This window comes from Scyliorhinus torazame, chromosome 6, assembly GCF_047496885.1.
Source record: "Scyliorhinus torazame isolate Kashiwa2021f chromosome 6, sScyTor2.1, whole genome shotgun sequence".
Lineage (NCBI taxonomy): Eukaryota > Metazoa > Chordata > Chondrichthyes > Carcharhiniformes > Scyliorhinidae > Scyliorhinus > Scyliorhinus torazame.
In genome coordinates, this window is record NC_092712.1 from 1,081,009 (window position 1) to 1,099,742 (window position 18,734).

An 18,734-nucleotide genomic window follows, 5' to 3' on the forward strand; every position below is an offset into this window, starting at 1 on the left:
GGTGGAGGTGTTGACCTTGGGTAGGGTGCTCGTTCCAGGAGCCGGTGCAGACTCGATGGGCTGAATGCAGAACTGTAAATTCTATAATTCTAACCAGCCTCTCTTCATAGCCGGAACACTCCAACTCTGGCAACATTCTGATGAATCTCCTCTGTACCCTCTCCAGAGCAATCACATCCATAATGTGGTGACCAGAACTGCACACAGTGCTCCAGAGTGGCTCTGTGAGGGCTCAGCCCCATAATCCCTCTACCAGCTGAGGCCCTCCCTCCCCAGGCCTAACCAGCTCCATCATGACTTCCCTGCTCTTATATTCAATACCTCGATTAATAAAGATCAGAATCCCATAACCCTTCTTACCCACATTATCTACCTGTCCTGCTGTGTTCAGAGATCTGTGAACCTGCACCCCAAGGTCCCTCTGATTCTCTGTATTTCCGAGTGTCTGACTGTTCATTAAATAGCTGAATAGTCTCGAGCAGATGTGATGTGTATGTGGATAATGTCCACCCAACACATATAAGAGTTCTGCATCTTATCTTGACTGCAATACAGACTGTTCTCACCTCATGAAGCATCCTGAGTCTATCCTGAAGCCGGTGCTGTCTGTCCAATGCCTGATTCGAGACCTGATGCAACTTTCCCGGGATGTGGGTGACCTGGGGAGGGAGGGCCTCTGAGGAGTCAGCTGGTAGAGGGATATGGGGCTGAGCCCTCACAGAGCCACTCTTCCCTGGAATAAAACAGAATAGAGAATCAAGAAAAGGAAGAAATCTCACCTCACTGCCCCCTCGCCCGCCTCCCCGACCCCTCCAGCAACTGGAACAGGATTTTTACTGACATCTCCAGAGTTCAGGAAGTGGAGTTGGGATAAAGATCTTCACTAATTCACTAAATTAAATAAGGGGGAAAAGGTCCATAAGACCATAAGACATAGGAGTGGAAGTAAGGCCATTCGGCCCATCGAGTCCACTCCACCATTCAATCATGGCTGATTTCAACTCCATTTACCCGCTCTCTCTCCATAGCCCTTAATTCCTCGTGAAATCAAGAATTTATCAACTTCTGTCTTAAAGACACTCAGCGTCCCGGCCTCCACCGCCCTCTGTGGCAATGAATTCCACAGACCCACCACTCTCTGGCTGAAGAAATTTCTCCTCATCTCTGTTCTAAAGTGACTCCCTTTTATTCTAAGGCTGTGCCCCCGGGTCCTAGTCTCCCCTGCTAATGGAAACAACTTCCCTACATCCACCCTATCTAAGCCATTCATTATCTTGTAAGTTTCTATTAATTCTCCCCTCAACCTCCTAAACTCCAATCAATATAATCCCAGGATCCTCAGACGTTCATCGTATGTTAGGCCTACCATTCCTGGGATCATCCGTTTGAATCTCCGCTGGACCCGCTCCAGTGCCAGTATGTCCTTCCTGAGGTGTGGGGCCCAAAATTGCTCACAGTATTCTAAATGGGGCCTAACTAATGCTTTATAAAGCTTCAGAAGTACATCCCTGCTTTTATATTCCAAGCCTCTTGAGATGAATGACAACATTGCATTTGCTTTCTTAATTACGGACTCAACCTGCAAGTTTACCTTTAGAGAATCCTGGACTAGGACTCCCAAGTCCCTTTGCACTTCAGCATTATGAATTTTGTCACCGTTTAGAAAATAGTCCATGCCTCTATTCTTTTTTCCAAAGTGCAAGACCTCGCACTTGCCCACGTTGAATTTCATCAGCCATTTCTTGGACCACTCTCCTAAACTGTCTAAATCTTTCTGCAGCCTCCCCACCTCCTCCATACTACCTGGCCCTCCACCTATCTTTGTATCATCGGCAAACTTAGCCAGAATGCCCCCAGTCCCGTCATCTAGATCGTTAATATATAAAGAGAACAGCTGTGGCCCCAACACTGAACCCTGCGGGACACCACTCGTCACCGGTAGCCATTCCGAAAAAGAACCTTTTATCCCAACTCTCTGCCTTCTGCCTGACAGCCAATCGTCAATCCATGTTAGTACCTTGCCTCGAGTACCATGGGCCCTTATTTTACTCAGCAGTCTCCCGTGAGGCACCTTATCAAAGGTCTTTTGGAAGTCAAGATAGATAACATCCATTGGCTCTCCTTGGTCTAACCTATTTGTTATCTCTTCAAAGAACTCTAACAGGTTTGTCAGGCACGACCTCCCCTGACTAAATCCATGCTGACTTGTCCTAATCCGACCCTGCACTTCCAAGAATTTAGAAATCTCATCCTTAACAATGGATTCTAGAATCTTGCCAACAACCGAGGTTAGGCGAATTGGCCTATAATTTTCCATCTTTTTCCTTGTTCCCTTCTTGAACAGGGGGGTTACAACAGCGATTTTCCAATCCTCTGGGACTTTCCCTGACTCCAGTGACTTTTGAAAGATCATAACTAACGCCTCCACTATTTCTTCAGCTATCTCCTTTAGAACTGTAGGATGTAGCCCATCTGGGCCCGGAGATTTATCAATTTTTAGACCTCTTAGTTTCTCTAGCACTTTCTCCTTCGTGATAGCTACCATATTCAACTCTGTCCCCTGACTCTCCTGAATTGTTGGGACATTACTCATGTCTTCTACTCTGAAGACTGACGCAAAGTACTTATTTAGTTCCTCAGCTATTTCCTTGTCTCCCATCACTAGATTACCAGCGTCATTTTGGAGCGGCCCAATGTCAACTTTTGCCTCCCGTTTGTTTTTAATGTATTTAAAGAAACTTTTACTATCATTCCTAATGTTACTGGCTAGCCTACCTTCATATTTGATCCTCTCTTTCCTTATTTCTCTCTTTGTTATCCTCTGTTTGTTTTTGTAGCCTTCCCAATCTTCTGACTTCCCACTACTCTTTGCCACATTATAGGCTTTCTCTTTTGCTTTGATGCATTCCCTAACTTCCTTTGTTAGCCATGGCTGCCTAATCCCCCCTCTGATAACCTTTCTTTTCTTTGGGATGAACCTCTGTACTGTGTCCTCAATTACTCCCAGAAACTACTGCCATTGCTGTTCTACTGTCTTTCCCACTAGGCTCTGCTCCCAGTCGATTTTCGTCAGTTCCTCCCTCATGCCCCTGTAGTTACCTTTATTTAACCGTAACACCTTTACATCTGATTCTACCTTCTTTCTTTCAAATTGGAGATTGAATTCGACCATATTATGATCACTGCCTCCTAAGTGCTCCCTTACTTTAAGATCTTTAATCAAGTCTGGCTCATTACATAACACTAAGTCCAGAATGGCCTGTTCCCTCGTGGGCTCCATCACAAGCTGTTCCAAAAAGCCCTCCTGTAAACATTCAATGAATTCCCTTTCCTTGGGTCCACTGGCAGCATTATTTACCCAGTCCACCTGCATATTAAAGTCCCCCATGATCACTGTGACCTTGCCTTTCTGACATGCACTTTCTATTTTGTGGTGCATTTTGTGCCCCTGGTCCTGACCACTGTTAGGAGGCCTGTACATAACTCCCATTAAGGTTTTTTTGCCTTTGTGGTTCCTCAACTCTACCCACACAGACTCCACATCATCTGACCCTATGTCGTTTAGTGCTATTGATTTAATTTCATTCCTAATTAACAAGGCAACCCCGCCCCCTCTGCCCACCTCTCTGTCTTTTCGATAGGTTGTGAATCCCTGGATGTTTAAAGGTCAAAGGAAGACTGAGTGATTCACGACCAGAAAGTCCAGCTTCTTGTAGAGACAGAGGCATTGAGGGATTTGAGGAGTAAGGGGATTGTGTGCAAATTATTAACTAATTGAATAAGTGAGGTTGAACAGAAATGACAGGACTGGTGGTGGCGGTAACTGCAGCAGGAGGGAATCTGTGGAACACTCTGCAGTTCCAGACAACCAAGTGTTTACAGCTCAGCAAACTTTGGCTCAGAGTCTGTGAGCTGGATTCTGAGTTTGATCATTGTGTGGCATCGGGAAGGGGGGGAGTCACACTAAGAGTTGGTCAATGGTCAGGATTGGGAATGCCATTGAATGTCAAGGGGCGATGGTTAGATCCTCTCTTGTAGGAGATGGTCATTGCCTGGCACTTGTGTGGCACAAATGTAACCTGCATCTTGTCAGCCCAAGCCTGGATATTGTCCAGGTCTTTCTGCATTTGGACATGGACTGCTTCATTATCTGCAACAGGTGATTAAGAAGGCGAATGGAGTTTTGTTCTTCATTGCTCGAAGGATGAAGTTTAAGACTAGGGGGTTATGCTGCAACTGTGTTAGTGAGGCCACACCTGGAATATTGTGTCCAGTTTGTTCTCCTTACCTGAGAAAGGACGTACTGGCGCTGGAGGGTGTGCAGAGGAGATTCACTAGGTTAATCCCAGAGCTGAAGGGGTTGGATTACGAGGAGAGGTTGAGTAGACTGGGACTGTATTCGTTGGAATTTAGAAGGATGCGGGGGGGATCTTATGGAAACTTATAAAATTATGAAGGGGAAAAGGTGCTACTACAGAGAGGAAGGCAGGCAGGGGGTTTGGGTCTTCCGAACTGGATGTATTATTACTGGGCGGCGAATGTGGAGAAGGTACGGAGCTGGGTCAGAGGGGTTGACTCCCAATGGGTCAGAATGGAGGAGTGTTTGTGTAGGGGGTTGGGATTGAAGGCGCTAGCGATAGCGCCGCTCCCGCCGGCCCCGGGGATATACACAGGGAGTCCGGTAGTAATAGCTTTGTTGAGAATTTGGAGGCAGTTTTGACAGCACTTTGGGTTGGGGGCAGGGTCAAGGGAAATGCCGATTCGAGGGAACCATAGATTTGAGCCAGGGAAGTGGGATGGAAATTTTCGGAGATGGGAGGAGAAAGGAATTAGGACACTAAAAGATTTATTTCTTGGGGGTCGTTTTGCGGGATTGAAGGAGCTGGGAGTGATGTATGGGCTGGAGTGGGGGGAATATTTAGATACATGCAGGTTCGAGACTTTGCCAGAAAGGAGATACAGAGCTTCCCGGTGGAGCCGGCCTCCACATTGCTGGAGGAGGTGCTGGCGACAGGGGGACTGGAGAAGGGGGTAGTATCGGCGGTTTACGGGGCTATTTTTGAGGAGGAGAAGGCGCCGCTAGAAGCGATCAAGGCAAAGTGGGAGGAAGTGTTGGGAGAGGATATGGAGGAGGGGGTCTGGTGTGGGGTGCTCCAGAGAGTGAACACCTCCACCTCGTGTGCGAGGTAGGGGCTGATACAGCTGAAGGTGGTGTATAGAGCGCACCTCACAAGGGCGAGGATGAGCCGGCTCTTTGAAGGGGTAGAAGATGTGAACATTGCGGGGGGTGGTCCCACAACCCACGTTCATATGTTTTGGTCCTGTCCAAAGCTGGAGGATTACTGGAGGGAGGTGTTTAGGGTAATCTCTAAAGTGGTGCGTGTGAAACTGGACCCGGGCCCTCGGGAGGCCATATTCGGGGTGTCGGACCAGCCAGGTTTTGAAACGGGCACAGAGGCAGATGTAGCCTTCGCCTCGTTGATCGCCCGAAGGCGGATCCTGTTGGGATGGAGATCAGCCTCTCCACCCTGTGCCCTGGCGTGGCGGGGGGACCTGCTGGAATTCTTAACGCTTGAAAAGGTCAAATTTGAACTGAGGGGAAGGATGGAGGGATTCTACAATTCATGAGCATTATTCATTATGTACTTTCGAGAATTGGATCACATCAAACATTAGGGGGGTGGCTGGAAGGGTTGGGGGAGGGGGGCTGTGTGTGTTAGTGGTGACTATGGGGGATTCCTGATTCCTTTTTGTCATTTGTTTATGTGAACATGCGGGTCAATGTCTGGGGTTTGGTGGGAGGATGGGATCGTTGTTATTGATGTGGGGATTGAATTACATTCATTACTAATTATTGTTTATTGTTAGGTGTAAATTTGGGAGAAAATGTGAAAAAGGAGAATAAAAAATATTTTTTTAAAAATAAAATTATGAAGGGAATAGATAGGATAGATGCGGACAGGTTGTTTCCACTGGCGGGTGAAAGCAGAACTAGGGGGCATCGCCTCAAAATAAGGGGAAGTAGATTTAGGACTGAGTTTAGGAGGAACTTCTTCACCCAAAGGGTTGTGAATCTATGGAATTCCTTGCCCAGTGAAGCAGTTGAGGCTCCTTCATCAAATATTTTCAAGATAAAGATAGATAGTTTTTTGATGAATAAAGGGATTAAGGGTTATGGTGTTCGGGCCGGAAAGTGGAGCTGAGTTCACAAAATATCAGCGATGATCTCATTGACTGGCGGAGCAGGCTCGAGGGGCCAGATGATTACATAGATGATTTGGAATTGGGGACCAAGTGCAATGTGGCAATGTTTGCAGACGACACTAAGATGAGTGGTAAAGCAAAAAGTGCAGAGGATACCGGAAGTCTGCAGAAGGATTTGGATAGGTTAGGTGAATGGGCTAGGGTCTGGCAGATGGAATTCAATGTTGCCAAGTGTGAGGCTATCCATTTTGGGAGGAATAACAGCAGAATGGATTATTATTTAAACGGTAAGATGTTAAAACATGCTGCTGTGCAGAGAGACCTGGGTGTGCTGGTGCACGAGTCGCAAAAAGTTGGTGTGCAGGTGCAACAGGTGATTAAGAAGGCTAATCGAGTTTTGTCTTTCATTGCTAGAGGGATGGAGTTTAAGACTGGAGAGGTTATGCTGCAATTGTATAAGGTGTTGGTGAGACCACACCTGGAGTATTGTGTTCCGTTTTGGTCTCCTTACCTGAGAAAGGACATATTGGCACTGGAGGGAGTGTAGAGGAGATTCACTAGGTTGATCCCAGAGATGAGGGAATTAGATTATGACGAGAGGTTGAGTAGACTGGGACTGTACTCATTGGAGTTTAGAAGGATGCGGGGGTATCTTATTGAAACATATAAAATTATGAAGGGAATAGATAGGATAGATGCGGGCAGGTTGTTTCCACTGGCGGGTGAAAGCAGAACTAGGGGGCATAGCCTCAAAATAAGGGGAAGTAGATTTAGGACCGAGTTTAGGAGGAACTTCTTCACCCATAGGGTTGTGAATCTCTGGAATTCCTTACCCAGTGACGCAGTTGAGGCTCCTTCTATAAACGTTTTTAAGAAAAAGATAGATACTTTTCGAAAGAATAAAGGGATTCGGGGATATGGTGTACGGGCCGGAGAGTGGAGCTGAGTCCACAAAGATCAGCCATGATCTCATTGAATGGCGGAGCAGGCTCGAGGGGCCAGATGGCCGACTCCTGCTCCTAGTTCTTATGTTCTTATGCTCCTGGCATCCTCTCCTGCAGTCTTCATTGAACCAGGGTTGATCCCCTGGCTGGGTGGTAATGGGGGAGTGGGGGATAGGCCGGGCCAGGAGGTTGCAGGTTGTGGTTGATACAATTCTGCTGCTGCTGTTTGGCAGGGGAGTGGGAACCAGAGCGTTAGCTCAGAAGGTGTAATAACTGAAGGGGAAATAGAGAACAGAAATAAGAGAGCTACATCAACCTGTCTGCTCAAACGCACTGGTCTGAAGTATATTTGTTTCAACACCAGAAGTATAGCAGGTAAGGCAGATGAACTTAGAGCACTTATCAGTACTTGGAATAATGATGTTGTGGCTATCACAGAAACGTGGTTAAAGGAAGGGCACGTTTGGAAGCTGAACGTTGGAGGATAGAGATAGAGGGGGGTGTAAAAGGGGTGGGGGAGTAGCATTCCTGGTGAAGGAGAATATTATAGCTGCACTGCGGGAGGACACCTCGGAGGGCTCATACAATGAGGCAATCTGGGTAGAGCTCAGGAACAGGAAGGGGGCAATCACAATGTTGGGGGTTTATTACAGGCCCCCCAACTGCCAGCGAGAGATAGAGGAGCAGATAGGTAGAGAGATTTTGGAAAGGTGCAAAAGTAACAGGGTTGTTGTGGTCGGGGATTTTAATTTCCCCAATATTGACTGGGACTCACTTAGTGCTCGGGGTGTGGATGGGGCAGAGTTTGTAAGGTGTATCCAGGAAGCTTTCTTGATGCAATATGTAGATAGTCCAACAAGGGAAAATAAGGGGAATGCCAATTAGGACTGAGATGAGGAGAAATATCTTTACACATAGGGTTCCGAATCTGTGGAATTCTCTATCCCAAGGCTATGGAAGTTCAGTTGTTGAGGATGTTTGGATGTCGGGATTGAAGGGTTATGAGGGCAGTGTAAAAGGCACTCAACTCTCCGATCAACTATGATCGTATTGAATGACGGAACAGGCTCGATGGGCTGAATGGCCTCCTCCTGTCCCTATGTTCCGAAGCCACACAGCATCCTGATTTTGAAACATATCACCGTTAGTTCACTGTCTTTCGGTCAACATCCTGGCACTCCCTCCCTAACAGCACTATGGGTGTACCTACATTCATGGAGTGGGTTCAAGAAGGTAGCTCACCACAACCTTCTCAAGGGCAGTTAGCGATGGACAATAAATGCTGGGCTGGTCAGCGTCGCCCACATCCCAAGAAAGTATTTTAAAAACGGCAATCTGGGCCTCAGACGAGAATTCTGCCATTTCACAAGGTTCTTACTGGCTGAGGCATGAAGTCGATGAGTAATGTGATGCTGATTGGTCAGATTTGGGGAAGAGGATTTGCTCTTTCTCTCTATTTCTTGTTTCTTCCTCATCAATTCACCCAGGAAAACCTGAAAGAACAAAATGTCAGCAATCAGAGAGCCAATGAGAATAGCAGCATCTATAAACATATAATAAGAAGTCTTCCAACACCAGGTTAGAGTCCAACAGGTTTGTTTGGAATCACTAGCTTTCGGAGCACTGCTCCTTCCTCAGGTGAGTGAAGAGGTGGGTTCCAGAAACACACACAGACAAAATCAATGATGCAAGACGATACTTTGAATGCGAGTCTTTGCAGTTAATTAAGTCTTTACAGGTCCAGACAGTGTGACTGGAGAGAGGGATAATCCCAGTTAAAGAGGTGTGAATTGTCTCAAGCCAGGACAGTTGTCAGGATTTTGCAAGCCCAGGCCAGATGGTGTGGTATAAAACCCTGGTTAGACCACACTTGGAATATTGTGTCCAGTTCTGGTCACCTCATTATAGGAAGGATGTGGATGCTTTGAAGAGGGTACAGAGGAGATTTACCAGGATGCTGCCTGGTGTGAAAGTGTACAAACTCAGCAATAGCATGATGGGAAAAATAGCCAACTTATGTAACCAAGTGTGAGACAGCTGTGTCAGCTAAGTGCCAAGATCAGACCCTGACAAACTAGACAAAGCTAAGAATCCACATAATCGTATCATACAAGGCCAGAAGAGGGAAGATAGTGCCTGACCTTAGTAAAACCTGATAACAAAGCCACGATCTAGGAATGTCTTAGTAACACAACCTCCTCGTGACCTAGGTCCATCTTCGTCAAGGCATCATGAGGGCAGAGGTGAAAAACAAAATAGGACCACGTCTTAAATCCTCTAAGGACAAAATACTGCAAATAAGCCGAGTCAGGGTCTTTCCATGACAACATGTTTGATCAGAAGTTATGACTGTATTGACATTTTTGAACAAGGTCTGTTTTTGTAAAATGATACAGCTTGTGTATAAATATTGAACGTTTTCTCCATGTCTTTGCGAGCTTGAGAAAGAATGAGCAGGTTTACCTTAACAGCTCTCTCTCTCTCTAACCTGTAGCCATCTGCATGCAGACTTTGGTCAATAAAGACAAAGTTAGTTTTATCGAAACCAAGGTGTAAAGTTGTTTTTTTCACAGTCTTGAAGTAGGAAAGATTTTAAAAGACGACAGTGGCGCTGCGAGCAGGGTTCGAACCTGCGCGGGGAAACCCCATTGGATTTCGAATGTTACTGCTCATACTAAGGAGCTTACTCCTTATTCCTCCCAGAATTCACCCCTTAAGTTTGAACTACCCGATTTAGCATGGCAATCTTTTGTTACTCTCAAGAACGCGCTGGCTTCCGCCCCGGCTCTAGGACGACCTCTTTATGACAGGCCCTTCCAGTTGTATGTTAATGTCCTTGACCTATGTGCCACGGGCGTCTTGACACAGGAACATGGTGACCAACGCCGTCCGGTTGCCTATTATTCTACTAAATTGGATCCAGTAGCTTGTGGTTTGCCCCCCTGCACTCAAATTCTCACTGCTGTACATGTGTTAGCTCAGGCAGCCTCTAATCTAACCCTTCATCAGCCCGTGCATGTGTATACCTCACACTCTGTTGTGGCTCTCCTTCCATCTCAGCAGACCCAGCATCTGACACAGGCCCGCTTGAGCCGATACGAGGTCTCACTATTACAGAACCCATATCTGTCTTTCCATTACTGTTCCACTTTAAATCTCGCAGCATTCCTCGAACATCCCCCTGATGTACTTGTTGATCCACCACATGATTGTTTGTTTAGGAATCACTTCCTTACCGCCCCTCGTCCCGATTTAACTGACCACCCTCTTGATAATCCTGATCTCACTTTTTATGTTGATGGCAGTTCTTCTATTTCCCAAATGGGGGTCCCGCAATCGGGGTATGCCATTGTTACAGACACTGACATTCTGGAAGCAGCTGCTTTCCAGATTCCAGTCTCGGCACAGAAAGCTGAGCTATTCGCCCTTACTAGAGCTTGTGTTCTGGCCAAAGACCAAAGTGCGAATGTGTACACAGACTCTAGGTACGCTTTTGGTGTCACCCACGATTTTGGCCGCCTCTGGCAGCAACGTGGATTCCTTACCTCTGCAGGCTCTCCCATTCTAAATGCTCTTTGGGTTAAAAATCTCCTCGTTGCTATTCAACTTCCTCGTCAATTGGCTATCATCAAATGTGCTGCGCACACCTCCGGGGACACTCCTGTGCAATTAGGAAACGCCCGTGCTGGTTCAGCCGCTAAGGCAGCGTCTGCATCAGCCTCTATGATTGTTCCCGCAGGGGGTACACAGGCTTTAAATCAGCTACCTATTCTAGCAACAAAGGGCATGCCAGAGTTAGCTGAAATTCAAAGGTTACAGAGGGACGCCTCTGATTCCGAGCGCACACTATGGAAGTCAATGGGGTGTTCGCACTCGTTGACATAAAACCTCTGGCTTACCCCAGTCGGTCAAGTTTGTGTTCCAGATTCGTTATTGCCGATACTTATTGATTATTTGCATTCTTGTACACATCTTGGCAAGGAGGGAATGGTACAGCGACTTTTGAAAACTTGGTGGCACCCAGATCTGAATACAGCAGCACAAATGCGGCTGGATCGATGTCTTATTTGCATGAAAAATAATAAGGGTAAAGGCATTAAATGCCCTCCCGGAACAACCCCCTTGCCAGATGGTCCTTTTGCCTGCATACAGCTTGATTTTATTGAATTACCTAAAGTACAATGCTATAAATATTGTTTAGTGATCATTGATGTATTTAGTAAATGGATTGAAGCCTTCCCCACCACCAACTGTACTGCACATACGGTGGTAAAATTACTATTGACAGAAATTATTCCCCGATTTGGGATTCCCAGAACGATGAGCTCAGACAATGGGACACATTTTGTGGCTCGAATCAATTCTGAATTATGCGAAGCACTCAAAATTAAACAACAACTGCACTGAGCGTATCATCCACAGGCAGCAGGAATTGTAGAAAGAGCAAATGGGACCTTAAAAGAAAAATTATCTAAATTGACCGAAGAAACTGGATTAAATTGGCTAAAGATAGTGCCTTTGGCACTAACAGTAGTGAACTCGCCAACATTGAGGGCATTTAAAAGTTTATTGGATAAACATATGGATGATAATGGCATAGTGTAGGTTAGATGGCTTTTGTTTCGGTGCAACATCGTGGGCCGAAGGGCCTGTACTGCGCTGTATTGTTCTATGTTCTATGTTCTATGTTTCACATGAGGGTTACTCCACATTCGCGGTCCGGACTGTCAGCTGCAGAGATAGTCTACGGTCGGCCAATGAGGACTCCCTGGGATGCCCATGAAGAACCCCTAGAGGGAGTAGACCTCCACGTTATGGGAGATAAAATGCTGAGTTATTTGAAGCAATTAACATTTTCTTTGAAGTTTCTCCACTCGCAGGTAAAACAGGCCCATCTCCCAGCAGCAGCCGGAACAAAGATCCCTCGATATCCAGTAGTCAAACCAGGAGACTACGTGCTGATAAAGAATTGGGACAGAGAGAAGTTAGGGCAACACTGGAGCGGCCCTTTTCAAGTATTGCTGCCTACACCGACTGCCGTTAAACTCGAAGGACGTTCGAGTTGGGTACACCTATCGGATTGTAAGAAGATTGGTTCCAGCCCCAACGAGGACGCAGAATGAGGATCTTCATTATCACATTTGGATTATTTGGACTAATTGGTCTTAATGGCCATTCGACAGTAGGCGAACAAACTGACCAAGAGCTGCGTGCTAATAGCTTTCTATATATGTCATATATTTATGCTGACAGATTGAATGTAAGTAACTGTTGGGTTTGTACCCGTATCCCCATCCATTCCAAGGAGGGGCTACCTCTCCAATCACTCCCATTCCACTTAGCAGAAACAGTTGAGTGGATACTGCGTCAAAACCGAACACAGGGGTTCGGTGGAGATATGAAAATTTGGAGATCGGCTGGCTATGGGATGACTAGATTTTTAGCCTGGTATCAACCTGGATATCCCCATGTTTCGAATCCCCCTGCCCTTACCATCCCATCGATCAATGGGGCAGAGTAGGTGTAATCTTACAACCGAATGGCAGGGACCGATACCAAACCTCTCCAACAAGGGTATGTTTGTTCTTGATTGGTCCAGGGTGTGGAATAAAACATCAAATAGCTCATGGACGCAGAATTCCCAGGTACCCTGGATGACAATGGCTGAGAATTTTACGGCCTATAACGGGACCTATTTCATATGTGGCACTAAAGCATACTCCTCCTGGCTTCCCAGAAATTGGACAGGGTCCTGTTATCTAGGATATGTCGTACCCTGCATGCACCACCTACGCTCCCTTAAACAACACTCCTCACGAATCAGGAGGACCATTAGTAAAACCGAGGAGTTCTTTATGATCGCCTTTCCACAATACGGAACAGGCAAGGCAGCAAACAAACTGATCCTTATGGCCTCGGCATTGGAACAACTGTCGAACATAACAGCAGCAGAATCCAGGGCAACCGGACGGGCACTAGCCGAGGTCTCGGCTGAGCTGGTGGCTGTCCGGACTGTGGCATTACAAAATCGAATGGCTCTGGATTATCCGTTAGCCTCGCAGGGAGGAACGTGTGCCATTATAGGTCAGGAATGCTGTACTTATATCCCAGATGCCTCTGAAAATATTACCAACCTAGCTGACCATATAAGAAGACAGGCGGATCAACTTCAAGAAATTGGCCAAGAATTTCACGATTATAACCCACCAGGTTGGTTAGGTTGGCTGGGACACGGATTGTTCGATTGGATCTTTAAGGCCTTCATATTATTACTATTATTACTATTAGCAACAGGATTGCTTGGATGCTTGTGTCAATGTATTTGCACCCGTCTCCTGAATATCCCTATTTGAACAAATTGAGTGGTTGTCCTGATGGGACAACAGGAGGGAATGTGAAAGTGTACAAACTCAGCAATAGCATGATGGGAAAAATAGCCAACTTGTGTAACCAAGTGTGAGACAGCTGTGTCAGCTAAGTGCCAAGATCAGACCCTGACAAACTAGACAAAGCTAAGAATCCACATAATCGTATCATACAAGGCCAGAAGAGGGAAAATAGTGCCTGACCTTAGTAAAACCTGATAACAAAGCCACGATCTAGGAATGTCTTAGTAACACAACCTCCTCGTGACCTAGGTCCATCTTCGTCAAGGCATCATGAGGGCAGAGGTGAAAAACAAAATAGGACCACGTCTTAAATCCTCTAAGGACAAAATACTGCAAATAAGCCGAGTCAGGGTCTTTCCATGACAACATGTTTGATCAGAAGTTATGACTGTATTGACATTTTTGAATAAGGTCTGTTTTTGTAAAATGATACAGCTTGTGTATAAATATTGAACGTTTTCTCCATGTCTTTGCGAGCTTGAGAAAGAATGAGCAGGTTTACCTTAACAGCTCTCTCTCTCTCTAACCTGTAGCCATCTGCATGCAGACTTTGGTCAATAAAGACAAAGTTATTTATTTCGAAACAGAGTTGTAAAGTTGTTTTCTTCACAGTCTTGAAGTAGGAAAGATTTTAAAAGACGACACTGGACTGGAGGGCATGTCTTATGACATAAGACATGGAGTGAAGAAGGAAGATATATGACTTGATAGAGGTGCACAAGGTGATGAGAGGCATGGGGAGAGTAGATAGCCAGAAACCTTTCTTCAAGGCGGAAATGGCAGTCACGAGGGGACATAATTTTAAGGTGATTGGAGGAAGGTGGGGAGATGTCAGAGGTTCTTTACACAGAGAGTGGTGGGTGTGTAGAATGCACTTCCAGCAGAGGTGGTGGAGTCAGAGTCATTCGGGACATTTAAGCGACTCTTGGACAGGCGCATGGACAGCAGTAAATTGAAGGGGTGTAGGTTAGGTTGATCTTAGATTATGATTAGTGGTCAGCACAACATTGTGGGCTGAAGGGCCTGTACTGTGCTGTACTGTTCTATGTTCTATGTAAACTCCATCTGCCATTCATCGGCCCACTGGCCCAATTGGTCAAGATCCTGTTGCAATCTGACATAACCTTCTTCACTGTCCACTGTGCCACCAATCTTGGTGTCAGCTGCAAACTTACTAACCATGTCTCCTACATTCTCATCCAAATCATTAATATAAATAACAAATAACAGTGGACCCAGCACCGATCCCTGAGGCACACCACTGGTCCCAGGCCTCCAGTCTGAAAAACAACCCTCCACAACCTCCCTTTGTCTTCGGTCGCCAGGCCAATTCTGTATCCAATTGGCTACCTCGCCCTGGATCCTGTGAGATTTAACCTTTTGCAACAACCTACCATGCGGTACCTTGTCAAAGGCCTTGTGATAGTAATCAACTATTTTCTGATAGGTAAAAAAGGCTATTTTAATGTAAATATTAAAGCCCAGTTTTAATAGAACATAGAACATAGAACATAGAACAATACAGCGCAGTACAGGCCCTTCGGCCCACGATGTTGCACCAAAACAAAAACCATCTAACCTACACTATGCCATTATCATCCATATGTTTATCCAATAAACTTTTAAATGCCCTCAATGTTGGCGAGTTCACTACTGTAGCAGGTAGGGCATTCCACGGCCTCACTACTCTTTGCGTAAAGAACCTACCTCTGACCTCTGTCCTATATCTATTACCCCTCAGTTTAAAGTTATGTCCCCTCGTGCCAGCCATATCCATCCGCGGGAGAAGGCTCTCACTGTCCACCCTATCCAACCCCCTGATCATTTTGTATGCCTCTATTAAGTCTCCTCTTAACCTTCTTCTCTCCAACGAAAACAACCTCAAGTCCATCAGCCTTTCCTCATAAGATTTTCCCTCCATACCAGGCAACATCCTGGTAAATCTCCTCTGCACCCGCTCCAAAGCCTCCACGTCCTTCCTATAAACCAGAACTGTACGCAATACTCCAAATGCGGCCGTACCAGAGTTCTGTACAGCTGCAACATGACCTCCCGACTCCGGAACTCAATCCCTCTACCAATAAAGGCCAACACTCCATAGGCCTTCTTCACAACCCTATCAACCTGGGTGGCAACTTTCAGGGATCTATGTACATGGACACCTAGATCCCTCTGCTCATCCACACTTTCAAGAACTTTACCATTAGCCAAATATTCCGCATTCCTGTTATTCCTTCCAAAGTGAATCACCTCACACTTCTCTACATTAAACTCCATTTGCCACCTCTCAGCCCAGCTCTGCAGCTTATCTATACCCCTCTGTAACCTGCTACATCCTTCCACACTATCGACAACACCACCGACTTTAGTATCGTCTGCAAATTTACTCACCCACCCTTCTGCGCCTTCCTCTAGGTCATTGATAAAAATGACAAACAGCAACGGCCCCAGAACAGATCCTTGTGGTACTCCACTTGTGACTGTACTCCATTCTGAACATATCCCATCAACCACCACCCTCTGTCTTCTTTCAGCTAGCCAATTTCTGATCCACATCTCTAAATCACCCTCAATCCCCAGCCTCCGTATTTTTTGCAATAGCCTACCGTGGGGAACCTTATCAAACGCTTTGCTGAAATCCATATACACCACATCAACTGCTCTACCCTCGTCTACCTGTTCAGTCACCTTCTCAAAGAACTCAATAAGGTTTGTGAGACGTGACCTACCCTTCACAAAGCCATGCTGACTATCCCTGATCATATTATTCCTATCTAGATGATTATAAATCTTGTCTCTTATAATCCCCTCCAAGACTTTACCCACTACAGACGTGAGGCTCACCGATCTATAGTTGCCGGGGTTGTCTCTGCTCCCCTTTTTGAACAAAGGGACCACATTTGCTGTCCTCCAGTCCTCTGGCACTATTCCTGTAGCCAATGATGACATAAAAATCAAAGCCAAAGGTCCAGCAATCTCTTCCCTGGCCTCCCAGAGAATCCTAGGATAAATCCCATCAGGTCCCGGGGACTTATCTATTTTCAGCCTGTCCAGAATTGCCAACACCTCTTCCCTACGTACCTCAATGCCATCTATTCTATTAGCCTGGGGCTCAGCATTCTCCTCCACAACATTATCTTTTTCCTGAGTGAATACTGACGAAAAATATTCATTTAGTATCTCGCCTATCTCTTCAGACTCCACACACAATTTCCCATCCCTGTCCTTGACTGGTCCTACTCTTTCCCTCGTCATTCGCTTATTCCTGACATACCTATAGAAAGCTTTTGGGTTTTCCTTGATCCTTCCTGCCAAATACTTCTCATGTCCCCTCCTTGCTCGTCTTAGCTCTCTCTTTAGATCCTTCCTCGCTACCTTGTAACTATCCATCGCCCCAACCGAAACTTCACACTTCATCTTCACATAGGCCTCCTTCTTCCTCTTAACAAGAGATTCCACTTCCTTGGTAAACCACGGTCCCCTTGCTCGACGCCTTCCTCCCTGTCTGACCGGTACATACTTATCAAGAACACGCAGTAGCTGATCCTTGAACAAGCCCCACTTATCCAGTGTGCCCAACACTTGCAGCCTACTTCTCCACCTTATCCCCCCAAGTCACGTCTAATGGCATCATAATTGCCCTTCCCCCAGCTATAACTCTTGCCCTGCGGTGTATACTTATCCCTTTCCATCATTAACGTAAACGTCACCGAATTGTGGTCACTGTCCCCAAAGTGCTCTCCTACCTCCAAATCCAACACCTGGCCTGGTTCATTACCCAAAACCAAATCCAACATGGCCTCGCCTCTTGTTGGCCTGTCAACATATTGTTTCAGGAAACCCTCCTGCACACACTGTACAAAAAACGACCCATCTATTGTACTCGAACTATATCTTTTCCAATCAATATTTGGAAAGTTAAAGTCTCCCATAATAACTACCCTGTTACTTTCGCTCATATCCAGAATCATCTTCGCCATCCTTTCCTCTACATCCCTAGAACTATTAGGAGGCCTATAAAAAACTCCCAACAGGGTGACCTCGCCTTTCCTGTTTCTAACTTCAGCCCATACTACCTCGGAAGAGGAGTCCCCATCTAGCATCCTCTCCGCCACCGTAATACTGCTCTTGACTAGCAGCGCCACACCTCCCCCTCTTTTGCCTCCTTCTCTGAGCTTACTAAAACACCTAAACCCCGGAACCTGCAACATCCATTCCTGTCCCTGCTCTATCCATGTCTCCGAAATGGCCACAACATCGAAGTCCCAGGTACCAACCCATGCTGCCAGTTCCCCAACCTTGTTTCGTATACTCCTGGCATTGAAGTAGACACACTTCAAACCACCTACCTGAACACTGGCCCCCTCCTGCGATGTCAAATCTGTGCTCCTGACCTCTATACTCTCATTCTCCCTTACCGTAAAACTACAATCCAGGTTCCCATGCCCCTGCTGCATTAGTTTAAACCCCCCCCAAAGAGCACTAACAAATCTCCCCCCCAGGATATTTGTGCCCCTCAGGTTCAGATGTAGACCATCCTGTCTGTAGAGGTCCCACCTTCCCCAGAAAGAGCCCCAGTTATCCAAAAATCTGAATCCCTCCCGCCTGCACCATCCCTGTAGCCACGTGTTTAAATGCTCTCTCTCCCTATTCCTCATCTCACTATCACGTGGCACAGGCAACAACCCAGAGATAACAACTCTGTTTGTTCTAGTTCTGAGCTTCCATCCTAGCTCCCTGAAAGCCTGCCTGACATCCTTGTCCCCTTTCCTACCTACGTCGTTAGTGCCAATGTGGACCACGACTTGGGGCTGCTCCCCCTCCCCCTTAAGGACCCGGAAAACACGATCCGAGACATCACGTACCCTTGCACCTGGGAGGCAACATACCAAACGCGAGTCTCTCACGCTCCCACAAAATCTCCTATCTGTGCCCCTGACTATAGAGTCCCCAATTACTAATGCTCTGCTCCTCTCCCCCCTTCCCTTCTGAGCAACAGGGACAGACTCCGTGCCAGAGGCCCGTACCCCATGGCTTACCCCTGGTAAGTCCCCCCCCCACAAGTATCCAAAGCGGTATACTTGTTTCTCAGGGGAACGACCGCAGGGGATCCCTGCACTGACTGTTTTTTCCCAGTCCCTCTTACAGTTACCCACCTATCTCCAATCTTTGGTGTAACTAATTCCCTGAAGCTGCT

General features: G+C 46.4%; 1 protein-coding gene across 5 annotated transcripts in view; it reads right to left on the minus strand.

Moving 5' to 3' along the window:
* The window catches only part of LOC140424649 (dystonin-like), a 302,630-nt gene that overhangs the window by 76,725 nt on the left and 207,171 nt on the right, over positions 1-18,734 (minus strand). For all 5 annotated transcript variants that reach the window (XM_072507888.1, XM_072507885.1, XM_072507889.1 and 2 more), the window contains 2 exons: positions 8,527-8,641; positions 567-733 (listed from right to left, as the gene is read on the minus strand). In XM_072507888.1, the coding sequence (XP_072363989.1) occupies positions 567-733; positions 8,527-8,641 (282 nt within the window). The remainder of the gene's footprint in view (positions 1-566; positions 734-8,526; positions 8,642-18,734) is intronic.